The sequence below is a fragment of the Tasmannia lanceolata genome, unplaced genomic scaffold (assembly GCF_043159265.1).
Source record: "Tasmannia lanceolata isolate RefF3 unplaced genomic scaffold, GAP_Taslan_0.1 ptg000008l, whole genome shotgun sequence".
Taxonomy (NCBI): domain Eukaryota; kingdom Viridiplantae; phylum Streptophyta; class Magnoliopsida; order Canellales; family Winteraceae; genus Tasmannia; species Tasmannia lanceolata.
Window position 1 is genome coordinate 50825055 of NW_027518685.1, and position 21773 is coordinate 50846827.

Consider the following 21773-nt stretch of genomic DNA (forward strand, 5'->3'; position numbering starts at 1 on the left):
AAGTAGTCGATGGCGACGTACAACATTGTATGTCCCCCGGGGGCTTTTGGGAAGGGTTCGACTAGATCCAAGCCCCACATGGCGAAAGGCAGGGGCCCTGCCATCGCGGTGTATGGTGTGGCCAGTTGGCTGGGGGTGGTCGCGTACCTTTGGCATGGGTTGCATTTTTTGACAAATTCCTTGGCGTCCCTGAGGATCGTAGGCCAGAAGTAGCCGTGCCTCACTATTTTCTGAGCCAGAGTCTGGCCGCCTCCGTGGTCTCCGCAGATTCTTTCATGTACTTCTCATAGCGCGTACTCTGATTCGGAGGGTACCAGGCATCGGAGATACGGCCATGTGTATGACCGTTTGTAGAGCCTGGGCCTGTGGACCACGTAGTGGGCGGCTTTGGCGGTTAGGCGAGGAGCTTCCAGCTTATCTGCGGGAAGTATCCCGTCTTTCAGTATCGCATGATGAGGTCCATCCAGTTTGGTCCAGGTGGAATCTCCAAAACTTGCACCTCGTCGATGCTGGGGTGGGGCAGTATTTCTGTAAGCACGGTGCCGAAGTCATGGGTCTCTTCGGCGGCCATTTCCGACAACGCATCCGCTCGATTGTTCATGTCTCGCGGTACCTGGAGGATCTCTACCTCTCCCATTCCCTTCAGCTTTTCTTTTACCTTCTGGAGGTATCTCTTCATTCTGAAGCCCTTGGCTTCGTATATTCCGTTCACTTGGTTAACGACGAGCTGGGAGTCACTATGGACTTTCAACTTTTCCGCATCGAGCTCTGCGGCTAGACTTAGTTCTGCTAGCAAGGCTTCGTTTTCAGCCTCGTTGTTGGAGGCTTTGAAATCTAGCCTGAGGGCGTATTCCAGTATGAATCCTTCTGGGCCGCGGAGGACCATTTCCGCCCCGTGCCCTATTTTGCCTGCTGAGCCATCAACGTGCAGGGTCCAGTGAATCTCGCCGCTCTGTTTTGCTGAGCTTGGCGTCATGTCTTCACGAGCCATCTGTTCGGTGGGGCGCTCGTTATTTTCCACTGTTGTTGGTTCTGCTGCCGGGGCCGTAGATTCCACTATAAAGTCAGCAAAGGCTTGGGATTTAATAGCCGGCCTCGGTCGGACCTGTATGTCGAATTCTCCCAACTCAACGGCCCAACTTACCATCCTACCCGAGGTCTCTGGCTTTTGAAGAATTTTCCTCAGGGGTTGGTCCGTTAAAAGCACAATGGGGTGGGCCTGGAAGTAGGGGCAGAGCTTCCGGGCGGCGCTGACGACTGCGAGGGTGAATTTCTCTATGTTTAGGTACCAGATTTCCGCACCGTGGAGAGTCTTGCTCACGTAGTACACTGGGTGCTCCTTCTTGTCGCTTTGCTTGGCCAACACCGTGCTCACCGCCGTGGGGCTGATGGCCAGATACAAAAATAGTTCTTCCCCCGGCTCGGGTTTGGTGAGTACGGGAGGGGTCTGAAGGTATTGCTTCAAGGCGTCGAAGGCTTCTTGGCAGGCCGGGGTCCATTCGAATTCTCGTATATTTTTTAGTTGTTTGAAGAAGGGATGGCATTTTTCTGCCGACTTAGGCATGAATCGGCCGAGGGCTGTGATTCGCCTTGCGAGCCTCTGTACTTCTACTGCCGTCGTCGGGGACTCCATGTATAGGATGGTCTGGATCTTTTCAGGGTTGGCCTCGATCCCTCTCTGGCTAACCATGAACCCTAAGAACTTTTCGGAGGTTACCCCGAAGGTGCACTTTGTGGGGTTCAGCTTCATTCGGGCTCGTCGTAGGGTGCTGAAAGTCTCCTGAAGGTCGGAGATGTGTTTGGCGGACTCCAAACTTTTTACCAGCATGTCGTCGACATACACCTCTACATTTCTCTTGATTTGCGCCTGGAATAGCTTATTTACGAGGCGCTGGTAGGTGGCGCCCGCGTTTTTTAACCCGAAGGGCATAACGGTGTAACAGTAGAGGCCCTGATCGGTAATGAACGCTGTTTTTTGGATGTCCGGCTCGTGCATTTTTACCTAATTGTAACCCGAGAATGCATCCAAGAAGGTGAGGAGTTCGTGCCCGGATGTGGCGTCGATGAGCTGGTCTATGCGCGGGAGGGGGTAGGGATCCTTTGGGCAGGCCCGGTTTAGGTCTGTGAAGTCTATAGAGGCCCGCCAGCCTCCACTAGCTTTCTTGACCATGACGACGTTGGACAGCTATTCGGGGTACCGGATTTCTCTGATGAACCCGGCTTGTAGTAGCTTCTCCACTTCGGCCTTTATGTGAGTTTGACGTTCTACCGCGAAGTTCCTCTTCTTCTGTTGGACGGGTTTAAGGGCGGGGTTCACGTTTAACTTGTGAACAGCCAACTCCTTGGGTATCCCAGGCATGTCTTTGGCGGACCATGCAAACATGTCTTCGTTGGCTCTGAGGAAGTCGATCATCCGGTCTCGCAGGGGGCCTTTTAGTAGGGAACTGATCCGGACTTGTCACTCTGGCTGATCTTGGGTTATGAAGATGGAGTCTAGCTCCTCGGCGGGCTCTCCTCTGACTGTGCGGGCCCGCTGCCGGGGGTCTTCACTGTCGATCGTGAAGTTTTCGGCAGGGGCGTTGGTCCCTCTCAGGCTTGCTGCGTAGCACTGGCGTGTTATCATTTGCTGTCTCCGGACCTCCCCTACTCCGGCCGGAGTGGGGAATTTCATCTTGAGGTGGGGGGTGGAGACTATTGCTCCCAAATCTCTGAGAGCGGGGCGCTCAATAATGGCACTGTAAGTGAAAGGTATATCCACAACCATGAAGGTGGTCAGGATGGTCTTTTGGAGGGGGTACGTCCCGAAAGTCACGGGTAAGTCGATTTTGCCATTGACCCGCACAGATGCCCCGGAGAACCCGTAGATGGAATACTCTGCGGGTCCCAGCCTCTCTTGGCCCAGTTTCATTTCTTCGAAGGATCCGAGGTGTAATACGTTGACGGAGCTTCCCGTGTCGACCAGAATCTTTCCTATGTCGAAGTTGGCGACGACCAGCCTGACGACCAGTGCGTCGTCGTGCGGGACCTATAGCCCGTCGAGGTCTTCGTTGGAAAAGGTGATGATCTGGTCTTGTCGGGGTGGATCCGTTCGGGCCTTTTTGGAAGGCATATCCATGGAGAACACCCGCTCTGCGTATGCCCGCCGACCAGCTGTTGTCGGTCCTCCCGCTGCCGGTCCTTCCGCGATGATATTGATTTTTCCTATGATGGTAGGAGGCTGCTCGCGGGCTTGCGGTTGTTCGGGGGGCTCGTCTTTCCGGGGGCGCTGGTGGCGGTGTGCGTCGCACCTACTGCGGGATCGACGTCTGCTTTGGGAGCGATGCCTGCTCGGGCATCGGTGCCGGCTAGTGGATCGGCGGCAGCCGCTGGACCGGCGCCTATCGGGTGACCGACGCATTCCTCTGGGCTCGTCGGGTGGACGCTGGACTTCGGCGAACTTTCGCCAGGGCTCCTGAGATATTGATTCAGGTGTCCTTCTTCGGCCAGCTTTTCCAGCTAGAGGCGGAGGTGGAAGCAGTGGTCGGTTTCGTGGCCGTAGTCCCAGTGGAATTCGCAGAACTTTTTGGCAGACCGTTTCTTTGGGTCCGTGGCCATTCGCTTGGGGGGGTCAGGAGACCCTGATCTCTGATGGCTAGTAGGACATGGGAGAGGGGAACCTTTAGTCGGGCGCTTCCCAGTCTTTCGAAGACGGGGATGGGGTTCCGGCTCCCCTGTTTCTCCTCGGCCCTTGGCCTCATGATCCTTCGGCCGTCGTTGTTCTTTCTTTCATCGGGGCCAGGCTGGTTCCGCTCTCGGGCGCAGGCTTCTTCTGCACGTACGAACTTGTCGGCCTTGGATTCAAGTTCCTGTAGGTCCCGTGGCGGCTTGAGGGTGAGATGCAGCTTGAGATTCAGATCTGTGGTGGCGTGCTTTAGTGTGGCGACCGCTATTTGGACGTCCATGTTAGAAAGTTGAGCCAATTCGGTGTTGAATTTTAACATGAAGTCTCATAGGGTCTCATTTCTTCCCTGCCGGAGGGCTAAGAGGGCGTCCGCTGGATCATGGCAGAGGCGGTTGTTGGCGAACCTTGTGTTGAACTTTCTCCCGAATTCGTGGAAGGATGCAATGGAGTCGGGATCCAATCTCATGTACCAGTCGTTAGCGGTTTTTCTTAACAGGGAGGCAAAAGCTCTGCACATGAATCTGTCTGACGCGCCTCGGAGCGTCATTACCCTTTTGAAGGTTTGGAGGAACTCGAGGGAGTCTGTGCTCCCATCGTACAGACCGAAGCAAGAGAGGTCTATTCCTGCTTCTGCTGGGATTTTTAAGACCTCCGAGGTGAATGGGGATGCCGTTTCCCTCTCCCATTGGTCGAGGATGCCGTGGGCGTAGGGCTTTTTCATTTCTAGTTTTACCTCTCGGATTTGCCTCTGCAGGTCGGCTATCGGATCCGTATTGGACGGTTGCGCTGAGGTTGCTAGTTCTTCTGCCCGTACCGGGGGCGGTTCCTGGAAATGGGTAGCCCGAACAGGGGGAGCGCGGCTTAGCGTAGCCTGCCTCCCGCTGTCTCGTTGGTGTCCCCTTGCTGCGGGGGGCAAGGGGCTATTCGCCAACGGGGATGGCGTTCGGCGAGTCGGTGCTCACTTTTGCCGGGGATGACGCTCCCCTGGCTGTTCCTCGTCGCCTTCGTCTGGTCCTGCGTTGTCAGGGGCCTCCCCGGAGCCGGAGCGTTCGGCGGGGGAAAGCGTTGGAGTAGCTCTCGGCGGAGTTCGTTGAACATCTCCATGGTGGGGATCATCTGCGATGTGCTGGAGGAGGGCTGGTGTCGGCCCGAGAGCGGTGAGTCGGGCTCCCGGGAGCTTGAGGTGTGGGTTTGTGCGCGTTGAGCCTGGCTCCTCGTCATTACCCCTATTTCTTGCTGTTGGGTATGGTTTCTCATCGCCATAAGGCGTTCAGTACTCGACGAGTCCCACGGATGGCGCCAATATGATGGCGTCTGAATCCGGGTCTACGATCGCGCGGTTGGTAGAGGGCCTCCGCGGGGTCTGCAATCACAAACAAAGGGGGTCAGGGGTCCGGGGTGGGTCCCGGACGACCACTTCGACACCCAAGTCAGATCCTTTGACCAATCAATATAAAGGACAGCAAGGGCTTGAGAGAGAGTTTTGGCCGGGTTTACCAGGACTAAGGCGCAGATTCTATTCTGGGCGTGTGGATGGATGGGTCGGAGGGGACTAACCGGGAGAGTGGGATTAAGTTCCCAGCCTCCTCTGTCGTAGTCCTGCCTCTTTTTCCGGCTGTTTCTGTGAGGAGTCAGTCAAGAAAAAGATCCCTCTTCTTCTTTCCCTTGCCTCCCTTTTAAAGGGTGGCGTGTGGGCCTCTTCATCATTATGGAGAGAAAATCTTCCTTAGTAAGATTGGGCCGTCCCTCTGTCCGGACGGCGCGCGTGGCTTTGGTAGGATAATCCCTTCCGCAATTTGTGATGATGAGTTTTTGGGAGACGAGAAGCTGACACGTGTCGTGGTTGAGCCGCCTTGCCGTTTCCCTATGTCTTTCTTCATGACGGCGGGGCTCTGGTAGTGCATGTGTGACATGTGGCGAGCAAAGGGGGCGGTGCCGTATTTATGTCTCATCAAACGGTGTCTCATTTTTTTGAGTCCATTTGAGAATGGTCTCTAATCCTTTTTTAGTCCAATGAGTATGGTGTCTCATTCCTTGAGCCCGTTTGAGAACGGTGTCTCATCTTTTTTCCGAATCCATTTGAGAATGTCGCTTATCCTCTTTGACCCCATAGGAATATGGTGTCTCATTCCTTTGAGCCCGTTTGAGAACAATGTCTCATTTTTTTCCAAGTCCATTTGAGAATAGTCTCTTACCCTCTTTGAGCCCATTAAAAAATATGGTGTCTCATTTTTTCTGAATCTATTCGAAAATGGTCTTTTATTCTTTTTAAGCCCGCTCGAAAGTAATGTCTCATTCTATCCAAGCCTATTCGACAACGGTGCCTCATCTTTTTTTTGGAGCTCATTTGAGAATGGTCTCTTATCCTCTTTGAGCCCATATGTGTATGGTGTCTCATTCCTTGAGCCCGTTTGAGAATGATGTCGGATCTTTTTTTCTGAGTCCATTTGAGAATGGTCTCTTATCCTCTTTGAGCCCATATGTGCATGGTGTCTCATTCCTTAGGCCTGTTTGAGAACAATGTCTCATCTTCTTCTTTTTTCGAATCCATTTGAGAATTGTCTCTTATCCTCTTTGAACCCATACGAATATGGTGTCTCATTCCTTTGAGCCCGTTTGAGAACATTGTCTCATTTCTTTTCAAAGTCCATTTGAGAATGCTCTCTTATCCTCTTTGAGCCTATTCAAAAATATGGTGTCTCATCTTTTCTGAATCTATTCGAAAATGGTCTTTTATTCTTTTTAAGCCCGCTCGAAAGTGATGTCTCATTCTATCCAAGTGTGTTCGACAACGGTGTCTCATCTTTTTTTTCGAGCCCATTTGAGAATGGTCTCTTATCCTCTTTGAGCCCATATGTGTATGATGGGATGAACTCTTCTTCCATAAATATCGCATTCCTGCTTACAAAACAGTTTTGCTCGCTTGGGTTATAGCATATATAACCCTTTGTTTCCTTAGGATATCCAATAAAAATACACCTTTCGCTTCTTGCCTCTAACTTATCAACGCCACTTATGTTCTTAACATGGGCGGATCACCCCCATATCCTCATATGATTTAATGAGGGTTTTCTACATGTCCATATCTCATATGAATTAGATGGTACTGATTTAGTTGGGACACGATTTAAGACATAGAGCGTCGTTTCTAGGGCATATCCCCATAGAAACAGAGGTGCTTATGTGAAACTCATCAGAGACTAGACCTTGTCCAACAAAGTCTTATTTCTACGTTCTGAGACACCATTTAATTCTGGTGTTGCAGGTGAGGTCCATTGAGAGATGATTCTATTTTCTTTTAAGTAATCCCTAAACTCATCCGAGAGATACTCTTCACCTCTATCAGAGCATAGAGCCTTCATTCTTTTATTTAACTGATTCTCTACTTCATTCTTGAACTCTTCAAACTTTTCAACGGTCTCAGACTTACGTCGCATAAGGTACAAATATCCATACCTTGAATGGTCATCCGTAAAAGTCACGAAGTATATCAGCCCTCATCTTGTCGGATGAGAAATGAGACCACATACATCACTATGTATAATCTCCAACAAATCTTGGGATCTTCCCCTCTTGTCCTTGAAGGGAATTTTGGTCATTTTACCTTGAAGACATGGTTCACAAGTTGAAAAAGGTTCCACTTGGATAGAATCCAATGGACCATCTTTTACCAATTTTGTAATCCTATCTAGGTTAATATGGCCTAATCGAAGATGCCATAGATGTGTGGGAATGGTCGTATTCCTTGCTCTTTTAAGGTTTGGAATATTCTGAATAGAAATATCCTCAATGTTACTTACATTTTTTAAAGCATTTAGTATAAATAATCCGTCAACTAATGTACCTTCTGTGATTAAGGAATTACCATTTTTTATAAAAACACTACTTTTATTAAAACTTGCAGAATAAACATCAATCAATAGTTTAGAAAGTAAAATCAAATTCCTTCTAATGGAAGGTACATAAAGAGAACTATTTAAACGTAAATATCCTCATAAAAATGCTAGTAGTAGATCACCCACAGCTAGGACTGGAACCATTGCATCCATTCCAACCTGTAGGTAGAGTTCGCCCTTAGTCAATCTTCTTCCTCTCTTGAACTCATAGAGAGGTCTTGGTTGACTTCTTGAAAGTTTTCTTGTTCTGGACTTTGAAAATATTTTTCTTAGAACATTGGCCTTTACCCTTTGTTTTTTTTTTGTTGCCTTTCGATTTGGGAGTTCAAACTATATTAGCTTCAACTAAGAAAGAGGATTTTTTATTCTTTTTCTGAAGATCCTCAGTAGATTGAAGAGGATTCAACAATTTATTAACGTCATTGACAGTTTGTTCATATGGTAATTCATGACAAAGTCATTGAATGATGGTGGTAGGAATGCTAACACCATGTCGACTTGCGACTCAGCATCTAACATGGCTCCTAAAACTTCGAGCTCATTTAGATAGCCCATTATCTTCAACATGTGATCTTTACTGGGGTTCCTTCCACCATTTTTGTGAAAACTAGGCCCTTAATTGCTATTTGTCTGTCACTGCGATTTTGTTGTCCAAACATCTCCCTAAGATTGTGCATAATATCCATGGATGAAGCCATTCCGACATGTTGTTGTTGCAACACGTTTGCCATCAATCCAAGGATATAGCACTTAGCCATTTGGTCATCTTCTTACCATTTGTGGCTCTGTCCCTGACATCCTGGGGAGCATCGGGACCAGGAAACTAAGGTGCCTCAGTAGTCAAGACCCAATGAACTTTCGTTGCTGTGAGCACTAGAGTTAAGTTTCTCTTCCAGTCCACATAATTTGGACCAGTAAGTTTGTTGTCCTCAAGAATCCTAGCTAATGGATTGAAGGATGCCCTATCTAATGCAAAGGAAATGAGGCATAAAATTAGCAAAACTAATTATTTTAGATTTATCATGACATGTAACCATTAGATCTGGGTTTTTGATCTGTAATGGTACTGCCCATTGTTTGTCACATTTATGTGCCCCTCAAGCACATAAATCAAGAGAAATAACATGATTTCTCCAATGGGCATCGGATGCTCATTAACAATAACTTTGTTAAGTACGAGTGGATTCATTTAATCCATCATATTATTAATATGACATATGATTTGATTTTGGCCTCCAAGCATCGCAGTGTATCTATCATTTGGGCATCAACACTCTTTGCTTGGTTAAGTTAACACCCACTGCCTCGGAACCATTTTACAAAACATACTAACTTCTGCTTTGGCATATGACTAATATATTTTGTAAATATCCCTTATTTTTATAGAAATCTATTAGTTACTCTACATAGAAAATCAAGATCGGCTTCTGCTTTGGCATATGACCTGTCCTGTTCTCTAAACTAGCCAACCAGTAAATGGGTACAGAAGGCCATGGAGATTAATCCTTTCAATTTGAATCCACATTTACTACTTAATATTTTATAAAGAGGGTTTCTTTTAAGTGGAAAAAAATTATTCCTATGCATGCATCTAAAACAAACCATCCAATGGAAATATATACATAAGGAAAGGAAAATGCAATCATCCATCACACATCCAAACCATAGAAAAGTAAACCAACCACATCCATAATCTTAATTTTGGCATCTTGGATTTATAGGGATTCTCTCACTAACCTTTTTATAATTATCTAACCATTTTAGAGTTACTTAATCCCCATAATTCTATATTACCAAAATTAATGGTGAAATTTGGGCAACTATTAGCTATTCGCAATAAGAAAAATCCGCTGACCTGAAGGCGATTTTTCAAAGGTATTAGTACTGATATACTTCATCATATGAAGTATCTTAGATCAGTAAAAAATCATGAAGAATGCGTCCGCCCTCCATTGAATAGACAGAATCGAGGTTCGCCATCATCTATAGCCTTCTTGAAGCATCACCATGTCCAAGTCCTTCTTTGGTTCTTCGATTGACCATGTCAAGAGCGATTTTCTTTCTTCATTACTTCTGATGTAATAAGAAAATAAACTACCCTAGTTTCCTACACTAGCCTAAATAATATGTACATCAAAAGAAATTCTCAATGGGCAACCAGTTGTCCGCACAACTGCCCAGAGGGAGTACATAAACCAATAAAATCATTAATTATTACATTGCGGACTTTTAATTGCTACATTCCAGCAATATCAAACCCTAAAAATAAATAACGAACATCCACAAATATTATCCATATGCATCTCATGCATGGATAGAGGTCGAGTAATCCTTTTTTGCCCAATTTCTCACCAATAAAGATCAACTCATGCTGAAATTAAATCAAATAATTTTTAATTCGGCCATAAAAACTATTGACATCTAAAGAAACTTAATATAGTCATTCCTTATGATATCATAAGTCACCACAAAATTTTTTGCGTAAAAACGAAATCGTTTGAGCGAGAAAAGCTCAAAATAGTGGTTTTCAGGAACCCTTTCAGAATAGCATAATTTCCGAATATTTTAAGTGAGAAAAAATATTTGGACTACCATATTAGCTACTAATTATGCTTAAAATAAACCCAAATAATGTTTGAAGAATTTAATCTTGAGCTATAAATTTCTCTCACAACTTTGGGGCCATTCCGAAATAAAACATGCAATTCCCGAAATAAAAATCAGCAGAAGGCTACACTTTTGCCCTAACTTGTAAAAATCATATTTGCCAATCCGCTCATCAGATTTTGATGATTATTGATGCAATGGACTCATATTCGAGTCTACCTTTTAACCATCCAGGTTGATCAGATCAAAAATCACAATGAGAAGATCGAAATTACAGATCTTTACACAATAGTCCATATGTTGATTAATTAACACTACGGACTAGCAACCTCAGATAGCCGGGATAGAACGTCCGGACTCACAGCGGACATACCGCATGATCTATCTTTGGTTAATTTAATCCCCTAATCTGAGCCCTAGTTGCTTTGGTACCACTTGAAGGAAGGTTATCCCCTTCCAGCAAGATCGCTATGTACAGCGGAACAAAAATCGCATAGAATTTTAAATTTTTCTTTTGATCTTGCTTTTTCCCAAGATCTTAGAGTTTAGATTAGTTAATAAAGTTAATCAAACATAAATAAATACCTTTTTAAAGAAGAAATCAAGAAATTACACTGCTTGATCTACTCCTCGAACGGTTGCGATCGTTCTAAACGCCGCGGACCCCGCAAGTTGAACCAATGGATTCTTTTTCTTTACTTGGACTATTGTGGATGTGATTAACTCTTATTCACCTATTTAAGGTCTGATCTAATCAGTATCTTTGTTGTAGAAAATAGAGAAATTGATTAGAAGCCTTTCTCTTTGAAATTATTTCAATTGGAAGAGAGATAGAGAGAGAGGAAGAGAGAGATGGAATTACTAATCAAATTAATAATACATAATAATGTATAATAATTAAATAATTAATTAATAAATTATTTAATAATTTAATCGATTAATAACTCACATCTAATGGGAGTTATTTCGGCTCCAATTTGTCTTCGAAAAATTCTCTTACTGTCTTTTGTTACTTGCCTAACAAAGTAATTTATATATATATATATATATATATATAATTAATACCCACATCAATCTAACGAATCATATCCGTCCGTGCAATTACATAAAATACGGAACCCTGATCCATTTGGATGTTTTGAGTTGTGAGTGGGATCGTCGTAAGGATCTGATGGTCAATCCGGCAGAACCCTATGGTAGGCCCCACTGTGATCTCGCTCTGTAGTTAAACTACACTCGCATTAGGTCAGTGGTGTTCATCGAGATGTAACCCTGAAGATGACCGTCAGATCTTCTTACCCCTAATCACATCATGTATGTGCAAGTCCTTTCTTCATAACCACATCTACTGAATTGAGTCATACGGGAGGTGGACACCATTTACCCCTTGGCCCACTCTTGGTATACCATTTCGGTCCAGCGGTGTTCGGCCCCCAAATGCATTTGTAAAATTCTTTGAAAACAATTCAATGTTTCATAAAACTTTCCGTAAATGTTTTATCAAATCTGCCTTGCTAGTTTATTTAATAGGCCTACCACTTTTACAAAATTGTAGATGTCAATCCCTAAATTTTAAGGCAAAGAATCCCTTGTTGAGTATCACTATTAGTCTCGAGGGTTTTCTCTAGGATATAGCTCTATCCGAATGTAACTCTAAAAATAGAATCATTATAAGATAGACTAAGACCCTAGAACGGAGCAACATACCAATAAGATCCCTCAGGTCTAAGGACTTGTGAAGGGTCTTGTCTGGAAGAACAACTTTATACTTCCTTGTCCGCAAGTTGTTCTTTATTTGATCTGGTTCGGTTACACGATCCAATCGTCGTACCCACTCCTCTTGCTTAGGGTCCACTGCCCAGATGACCGAGATAAGTCACCTCAAGTCACATGCATGTGGGCATGACTGGTGCTAGTTGTATACAGAAAGAGATGTCCAGTCTCTTTCCCAACTAGGAACTATTAAGGCTTGCATAACACCGAGATGCCATATCTCCTTGCTCCCTTGCATCTGTGAATCCTTTGAGCATGGCATTTCTACTATGCTACCTAAGGACGAACATGTGTCAATAAAATAAGCACATACACACATTCATAAATGTAAATACCCATTCAAGTCTTGAAATAAGTCTTTATTGATTAGAAAATGTCATTCTATTGGCTTTTCAGGGCATATACTCTAACACTAAGAAGGATGGAAGAATGCGTTGCTGCGTGTGTTTCAGAGATTTAAATAAAGCTAGTCCAAAGGATGACTTTCCCTTGCCGCAGATTGACGTTCTCGTTGATAACACGACAGGTCATGCCTTACTCTCCTTTATGGATGGTTTCTCGAGGTACAACCAAAGAAAGATGTCTCCAGAAAACAAGACCAAGACAACGTTCACTACGCAGTGGGGAACCTATTGCTATAGGGTAATGCCATTCGGTCTCAAAAATGCTGGAGCAACGTATCAAAGGGCTGCAACTACCCTCTTTCATGACTTGATTCATAAGGAAGTAGAGGTATACGTTGATGACATGATTGTCAAAGCCAAGTATCGATCAGACCATGTTTATACTCTGAGAAAATTCTTCGAAAGAATTCCAAAATATAAACTCTGACTTAACCGAAACAAGTGTGTTTTCGGAGTCATTTCTCGGAAACTGTTAGGTTTTCTAATCAGCCACAGAGGAATCAAAGTAGATCCTGCCAAGGTCAAAGTGATCCAAGAGATGCTGTCTCCCCAAACAGAAAAAGATATTTGAGGATTCTTGGAAAAAGTTCAGTACTTAAGCCGTTTCATCACTCAGCTTATCAGTACGTGTGAGCCAATCTTCACGCTTCTGAAGAAAAATATGTCCAAACAGTGGAACCTTGAATGTCAACAAGCCTTTGAAAAGATCAAAGAATGTCTGTTATCGCCTCCAGTTTTATCATCAGCAGTCCCTAGGTGTCCTTTTCTTCTGTATCTTTCAAACACGGATACGTCTCTCGGATGTATGTTGGCACAAGAAGATCCAGAGACAAGAAAAGAGATGCCAGTTTATTACCTCAGCAAGAAGATGTTAGATTATGAACTAAATTACACTCAACTGGAGAAAACTTGTCTAGCACTGGTGTGGGCCACTCAAAGGCTTAGACACTTGCTATCACAAAGAATCTACCTCGTCTCTCGTATGAATCCGATGAAGTATCTATTCGAGAAACCAGCCCTGATTGGCAGAACTACGCGTTGGTTGTTGTTATTATCAGAATTTGACATCACATATGTCACCTAGAAGTTTGTTAAAGGCAGAATCATTGCAGAGCAATTAGCTGATGCACCCACTGAAGATGCGGAATTGAGTCGTGAGTTTCCAGACAAAGGAATCATGATGATCAGAGATGTGTCTAGTCTTATAACATGGACCATGTACTTTGATGGAACAGCCAACTCAAAAGGCAAAGGGGTCGGTATTGTCCTTATTTCACCTCGAGATGAGCACATACCAATCTCTATCAAATTAGACTTTGACTGCACCAATAATGTGTCTGAGTACGTAGCCTACATAGCCGGTCTGGAAGCAGCCCTATCCTTGGAGGTATAAGACCTTGATGTATACAGAGATTCTCTGTTAATCATCTGTCAAACAATTGAAAAATGGCTCACCAAAGAGGATAAGTTGGTTCCGTATAACACTTACCTTACGAGCCTGATGAAGAGTTTCCACAATATCAGCTTCATCTACATCTCTAGATTGAGAAATAGGTTCGCTGATGCGCTAGCCACTCTTGCGTCTATGGTTGATATCCCGGTTGGGGTTAAGGTCCGTCCTTTGGCAATAAAGCGACATGTCGCCCAGACACATATACACGTGGTTCAGATAGCAGCCAGATGTCCAATGGGAAACCTTGGTATTTTGATATCAAAAATCTTATCTCTTGTAGGGGACACCCCCCAGAATCCTCTTTAAAGGAAAGAAGAGAGTTACAGAAACTGGCGTCTAGGTATGTCATTTGTGGAGGAGATCTCTACCGCAGGTCATTCGATAGAGTCCAGCTCCTTTGTATTGATGAAGATAGAACCATATAAATCTTAGAAGATGTTCACTCCGGTGTCTGTGGTCCTCATATAAATGGCAAAATGTTAGCACGAAAGATCCTTCGTCTTGGTTACTTTTGGACTACCCTCGAAGCAGATTTCTTTTCGTTTGCTCACATCTCCGTGGCCATTCTCAATTTGGGGTATTGACATCATTGGTAAGATCTCTCCCAAGTCATCCAGTGGGCACAAATACATACTTGTCAAAATCGATTACTTCACTAAATGGATCGAAGCACAGTCGTACACTTCAATATCATCTGCATCAGTCATAAAATTCATAAGGGCCAACATCATCTGTAGATATGGAGTCCCTCACGAGATGATATCGGACAACGGTTCGCATTTTAAGAAAGAGGTACCATCGTTGTGTGCAGAATTTAGAATCAAACACCATAAGCCTTCTCCATACAGACCTCAGACTAATGGTGTTGTCGAAGCAGCTAATAAGAATATCAAGATTATTCTTCAGAAAATGACCTCGATCGTACAAAGATTGGTCGAGTAAACTCTCGTTTGCACTTTGGGCATATAGAACATCTATCCGTACATCTACTGCAGCCACTCCTTTTTCACTCACATATGGCATGGATGCTGTCCTGCCCATCGAATTCAAAATCCCGTCACTCAGAATCCTAATGGAAAGAAATCTACCAGAATCTGAATGGGCTCATATTCATTATCAAGAGTTGTGTATGATGGATGAGAAAATGTTGAAAGTAGCGTACCATGTACAAGGTTACAAATGCACATTGGAAAGAGCTTTCAACAAGAAGGTTCGAATCCGTGAACTCAGACAAGGGGATATGGTGCTTAGGGAATGTCGAGCTTCTATCTTCGATCCACGGGGAAAGTTTAGACCTAACAGGTCTGGCCCCTACGTTGTTGATGAAATCTTGCCTGGAAAAGCCGTCAAACTTCTTGATCAAAACGGGAATAGAATTCCTGAACCCACTAACCTCGATCAGTTAAAAAGATATTACTCTTAGAAGCAAATCAAAATTCGAACTACGCGGATCTGATCCCATCCTCTTTGGGGTACGTAGGCAACCTGGCAAACCCAGGTTCGGTCGCCATTTGGCACAGCCCAAACAGAACTCATCACATACCCCCTTTCGATCCTTTTCCCCACAGAAAAGCCTCAAACTATGCGGACCTGATCCCAACCCTTCTTTGGGGTACGTCGGCAACCTGATCATCTCGGGTTTAGTCACCATTGGTAAAACCAATAAACCTTTTTAATATCCCCACAAATCTCCCAAATGTCCAGAACAAGAAGATCTGAAGATCCCCTAAGTTGGAAACCTGAAAGGGCAGCTTAGGCAAAAATTATGATCATCATACCTGTATGAACACAACCTGAAACTTTTTTCCAAGCAAAAATTAAGGTATAAATGGTCCGTCAAGTTGAAAATCTGCAAAGGACGACTCGATTGTTGGCAGGGCATATCTTCGGAATGACCACTCAGAGATTTCTCTTATCCAAAACAAAATGAGTTAATACTTCAAACAATCTAAAGGGTCTCTAGACCATGATTAAAAACCAAGGGTAGGGAACACTGTCTATGAGTAAGAACAATTAAACTCATCTATCTAGGGTTCCAAGTTACCTAAATAAAATAAAAGCATTTGTTTCAATAAAGTCAAGTCTCCATCCTTTTCTCCCTATATGGGAATTCAGAAGAAAAAGAAGAAATTTCGTCTTTTCCTCTCAGCTATACCCTTGCCCAGCTTAGGTAATCATATGTTGAAGAAAGACACAACAAATTCCTTTATCTCAGAAGGTCGCGATCCAACTCAGTATTTCAAGTCTCAGAAGATCAGCTCAGCACCCTGTGTACAGATCTCAAAAGACCAGCTCAGTACCCCGTGTACAGATCTTAGAAGATCAGCTCAGCACCCTGTGTACATATCTCAAAAGATCAACTCAGCACCCCGTGTACAGAGCTTAGAAGATCAACTTAGTATTTCATGTACAGTTCTCAGAAGATCAAGATCCAGTTTTGGTACTTTGTGTACTGAGAAGAAACGTTAGAAGGAATGTAACTTTACCATATGTGGCTATCAACATGTATCTCCTTTGTGTTCGCAATAAAATTGCTACCCTGGTCTCATCTTATATTTAGCTTTCTCTTGTCTACGGGAATAAATACACTAGGGGCATTTTTGTATTATTGATCACAGAAATATGATTAATAATACAAAAATACATGATCAAATCACTAAGAAACCATGCAAGGGGTATTTTGCATTATTAGCCTCCACTAATAATGCAAAATGCTCGAATATCAAAATCAGCTTTTACAATCTTCGAACTCAAGTTGTTTTAAGAACTATACTAGGGGCATTTTTGTATAAATATTCACCTAGAATAGATGTCTATTTATACAAAAATCCACTTTTTTCAAAGAGAGAACAAACGCGAACAATTGCAGAAAAAAGCAAACCAATCATGATCAATTACAAAATGCATGTCATCCCCAACTGGGGGAATAAAAAAAAGAAAAACATAAACCGAATACGCTAATCACTGCTCTGGCGGTGGTGGATCTCTCGGATCCTGCTCTGAACGATCCTGATGTAGATAGACAGGAGGTGTAGCATCTGCTCTAGGCTGAGAAACTTAAGAATCTTGTAGCTCTCTAAAACCCATATGAACATCGTCCAAGAGACGATGAAGTGAACTAGAAGTCATCGTCATCCCTATAACGAGTAACCCTCGGATCGAATCAAGCTCACCTCCAGTAGCTGCGGCTGCTCCGTCGCTAGGGCCAACGTTTGGCTCTGAAGGAGGAGGCGCATACATGCCCCCAGGACCTACTCCAATCCTCACTCTTGTCGCCCGGGCGGTGCTCTGTCTCGCCAGCCTCTTACCCCGCCTGCGATTAGGCGAGGTACTATAAGCAACCTCGGGGTCCTCTTCGACATAGTCCTCGTCAACCTCATCATCTCCATCATCGGTACTGTCCCGACCCTTTGCTACATGCATCTCTGGCCTGTACACCTCCTCTAGCTCAGGGTATCCCTGCCTCTGCCCCCTCCCCTGTACCCACAAGATGTATCAAAACATCAAGCTATATCAAATCATAAGTATAAGAATTCAATTTCAGAAAAGAGAAGAGCAAATACCTATCTGGTCCGTGGATCCTCGCTCGCAGCCAATCTCTGTCTCAAAATCTCTATCTCTTGCTGGAGCTCAATAATGAGATGAGCGTCCTCCTGTCGAGCAACCGCCATCATCTCATTCTTTCCTATCTCCTCACTCGCAAGTGACCGTAGAGCATCCACCATCAGCAACAGTTGATTCGCCTCATTGCAAGGGATCTACATTTTCCAAGTAAAAATCAAATCAAAAGTGCAATCAAATTTTAAATTCTGAAATTAATGCATAATCAAATTCACTTACCCCAGGATAGGTCTCCGGAATAGGGTATCCAACTCAAACTCCCCTCTCCTATCACAGGAAGGTATCGTCCAGCTTGGCAGTGGAAAGTAATCACGAAGTGAAGAAGGAACGGCCCCTGAAGAATCGGGTCGAGTACCTCGTCTGTGAGGCACTCGGGTAGGAGCCCTCGGTACATCTGGTGGGCGAGGAGCTGCCCTCGCTGGAGAAGTGGATGTCGAGGAAGACGTAAACACTAGCTCTTTCCCCATGCTATGAGTAATAAGTCTCTCTCTTGCTAGTGCTGTCGGAGCAGGCTCTCTTATCACTAGACCACCTCTAGCCGCAACGGTTATGGCCCTGATAGCAGTGTGAAAAGCCCTATCCTCATCATAAGGCTCATCTGTGGGCGCAGGAGTCTCAGGGACATCACCTGTCTCCGGATCCTCCTGTAGAAGACAAAGGATTCGCATCAGATATTGCATTTCAAAATCGAAACAATCCAAAGTGAAAGAAAGAGAGGAAGGTATAAAGGAATACCTCTCCTTAGGTCAAAGGACCCATCAGCTCAACAGAGGCCCAAGCTCTCTAGTCTCCTGGCCGGAAGTGGTCGTCCGGGATGATGAATCCCTCTGTCCACATGACCACTCGTTGAGCCTCAGGCAGCCAATCTATGGTCCTCAAACTACCAGCAGGATCATAGTGGATCTCCTGGCTCTCGTGCCCTAGTGACTGTCGGGCAATCCTATCAGGAAGGTATATAGCTATTCCCATTGGCAAACAAACGCCACCGTCCTCCGAGGAATGATCCTCGCATAGGCATATGCATCACCCATGATATCTGGGTGATCATCCAAGGGTCTCCACTGAACCTGCCAAGTCATGAGCCGTGCATCAAATGCATTGAATATATTTCAAATTGAAAGGTGCAGTACTGAAAATGAAAAGCAAATTAAAGTACTCACAGTATCCAGATGAATCCTGTATTTCGCTCGACGAACATGATCGGTCGAGTATAGAGGACGTGACCCTGTCTCACCGACTGTCCAACATCTCTGCGCTGGACAGAAAACCCACGTCGGCTCCCTCAGTACAGTAGCGAGAAGGCCGAAGCACTCGTAAGCCCATGCCTGTTCAAAGTCATCAGAAAACATTTCAGTTGCTTAAACAGTTCATAACAGAAACTATGAATCATAAAGAAGCAGCTAGAATATTTTCAAACTTAAAGAGAGAAGGGATACAAGCGTACCGCCCAAATGTACCAGAGACCACACAGAGAATGTGATCCATCTCGAGACAAAGCATCCATCTCATGGATCAGATAAGCGCAAGCCGCTCCTCCCCAGTCGTACTCTGCGAGCCTATCAACGTCACGGATGATACTTAAAAACTCTCTCCGAACAGTATTCCCTTTGTTGCTAAACAGGGTGCGGCCCAGAAGGCCCATAACGAAGGTCCTCACCAACTGGTGATAATAATCATCTCTTGAAACTGCTAGTCTGACTGGCCAGTGATCTAATCGGCTCATCTTGAGCCTTGGCAAAGAAAAATGTGCAGGTCTACTATCCTGGACCAGACGGTCGTGTTCTAGCATTCCTAAAAGCACCCTGACATCTACCTCTATAACATTAGTCAGCTGAATGGGGATCCCTCCCATCCGGAGTCCTGTCAGTGCAGAAAAAGATGCAGCAGTCATATGACTTCCCCAATTGTGAAGTGAAAACTGTGGGTCATCTCCCATCATCTCTCAGCAAGGGCAAACACGAAGCCTGTACCCACCCCTTCAGAATTGGTGTAGACTAATCTATCCAAACCCGTCCCCTCCCATCTAGTCCTAGTGTCTCTCACAGACCCCCTTGTAACCATATGAGGAAGAGCATGTGTCAAAGGCAGCGAGAAACGACTAAAGAGCTATACTACTGAAAGAAGAGCAAGCGCCAAAAGCTAAAATATATATATTCCTAAGTCTAGGAATTATAAAAAGCTAAGTTCAAGAGCGTACCTCTCTGCGGCGAAACAACCGCGAGACGTGTCCAACCGTACCTCTCAGAAGGTACCCTGGTACCATGGAGCGCGATCCTGTTCTTCATCCCCTGAGGACTCCCGCCCTCTATGTCTCTCCCCAGAATATGAGACCGGCGCACCATATCTGCTACAAATTGAAGAAAACTCAAAAATCTAGAACACTTAAAAAACCCCAGAGAGAACTCTAAAACGTCAAACTCAACTCGTTAGAAAATGAGTAAAATGAAGGTTGTACGGGTATTTAAACCCGTACAACCCTCCCATTTTCATCCCAGACGAATTGGGATTCGTCTGCAACGAATTACCAAATCGTCTGAGACGAATATGGGGGAATCTTCCCCCAATTTTTGGAATATTCCCCCCAATTCGGTCGTTTTCACTGCTTTTCGCTCGTTTTACTCACAATCCACCCGCGAATTCCGCCAATCTTTCAGCTTTGGATTAAACCAGCTCTCTGGGCACTCCCCAGACCTTTTAAATGTGTATATTAGGAGTGTTCTCAGCAGAATCAAGTCTCACGTACGCCAATAAATCAAGGATTCACGCATCTTTCTTTGCGAAGTCCGCTTAGGGCTTCCTTTAGGCATCAACCACCTCTCAAGCCTTTGCTTTGGGATTCTGGAACCCTTGGAGACAAGCCAGAGCATCCTAAATCTCTTGACTTCTCCCCAGCTGAGCATGTCGATGTCTACCCGTTATTAGAAAATTTCTAAAGGCAATCTTATGCCACTCAAAGCCTCCTTTGACAAAGCAATCCTCCTCACCAGTAGAGTCAAAATTCAGCGTCAGGACGTCTCTCACCCGGCGGACCAATCAATCGCCCTGCAAGGCCAAGGAACGCCAAAATCCTTTCCATAACGATTTGCCTGATAGTGGATTTATCCAAACATAGGTCAATCAAGATCAATCTCGATCTTTCGGCAGATGTTTACATCCCCTTCAGAATCGATTCTTCAATCCATCGACAAGATGTCAACCTTTCCCTCCTGAATTATTCAGATCCCCTGCGGACTTGGCAACTAAACTCCCCATCGGAATTTGCAACCAAGTCCCCAGCAAAGTTTGTACCTGCGTCCACAACAGAGTTTGTGACCAAACCATACATTAAAAAACCAGCAAAAGCCCCATGAGGCACCATCCCCAGTAAGAGTCTTTCGAAATACTTTCAAGCCAGTGTAAACCCGTTTCCACGTGGTATCTAATATGAGTTAACCCGTTATGGCACGTTAACTCTCCAGGGTAAGTCCATCCAAACACGGTAACCCTTTCAAGCCAGTGTAAACCCATCTCTACGCGGTATGTAATCTGAGTTAACTCGTTATTGCGGGTTAACTCTCCAGGGTAAGTCCATCCAAGCACGTAACCCTTTCAAGCCAGTGTAAATCCGTTTCCACGCGGTATCTAATATGAGTTAACCTGCTATGGCGCGTTAACTCTCCAGGGTAAGTCAGTCCAAACACGGTAGCCCTTTCAAGCCACTATAAATATGTTTCCACGCGGTATCTAATCCGAGTTAACCGTTATGACACGTTAGCTCTCCAGGGTAAGTCCGTCCGAACACGGTAGCGCTTTCAAGCAAGTGTAAATACCTGGTATCTAATCTGAGTTAACCCGTTACGACACGTTAGCTCTCCAGGGTAAGTCCGTCTGAACACGGTAACCCTTTCTAGCCAGTGTAAATCCATTTCCACTCGGTATCTAATCTAAGTTAACCCGTTATGACGCGTTAGCTCTCCAGGGTAAGTCCGTCTGAACACGGTAGCCTTTTAAGCCAGAAAAAACTCATGACTCAATTCCCCAGCAAAGTCGATGAAATCCGTTTGCACACGGTAGCCTTCTCGAACCAGTGTAAATCTGTTTCCATGCTGTATCTAATCCGAGTTAACCCGTTACGACGCATTACCTCTCTAGGGTAAGTCCGTCTGAATACGGTAGCCCTTTCAAGCCAGTGTAAATCCGTCTCCACTCGGTATCTAATCCGAGCCCGTTACTACGCGTTAGCTCTCCAAGGTAAGTCCGTCTGAACACGGTTGCCCTTTCAAGCAAGTCTAAACCCATTTCCACACCGTATCTAATCTGAGTCAACCCGTTATCACGCATTGACCCTCCAAACCAGTATAAACCCGTTATCACACGGT

General features: G+C 44.8%; 2 protein-coding genes across 2 annotated transcripts; one reads left to right on the top strand and one right to left on the bottom strand.

Moving 5' to 3' along the window:
• Positions 1-2458: 2458 nt before the first annotated feature.
• On the bottom strand, positions 2459-2764 carry LOC143883039 (uncharacterized). Its single transcript, XM_077386405.1, has one exon. It carries the CDS (start codon positions 2762-2764, stop codon positions 2459-2461), a length of 306 nt encoding a protein of 101 aa, XP_077242520.1.
• A 1870-nt stretch (positions 2765-4634) lies between these two features.
• LOC143883040 (uncharacterized) lies at positions 4635-15217 on the top strand. The gene is made up of 5 exons (XM_077386406.1): positions 4635-4844; positions 12334-12669; positions 13426-13728; positions 13849-14041; positions 14790-15217. The coding sequence occupies exons 1-5, from the start codon at positions 4635-4637 to the stop codon at positions 15215-15217; spliced, it is 1470 nt and encodes a 489-aa protein (XP_077242521.1).
• Positions 15218-21773: the final 6556 nt, after the last annotated feature.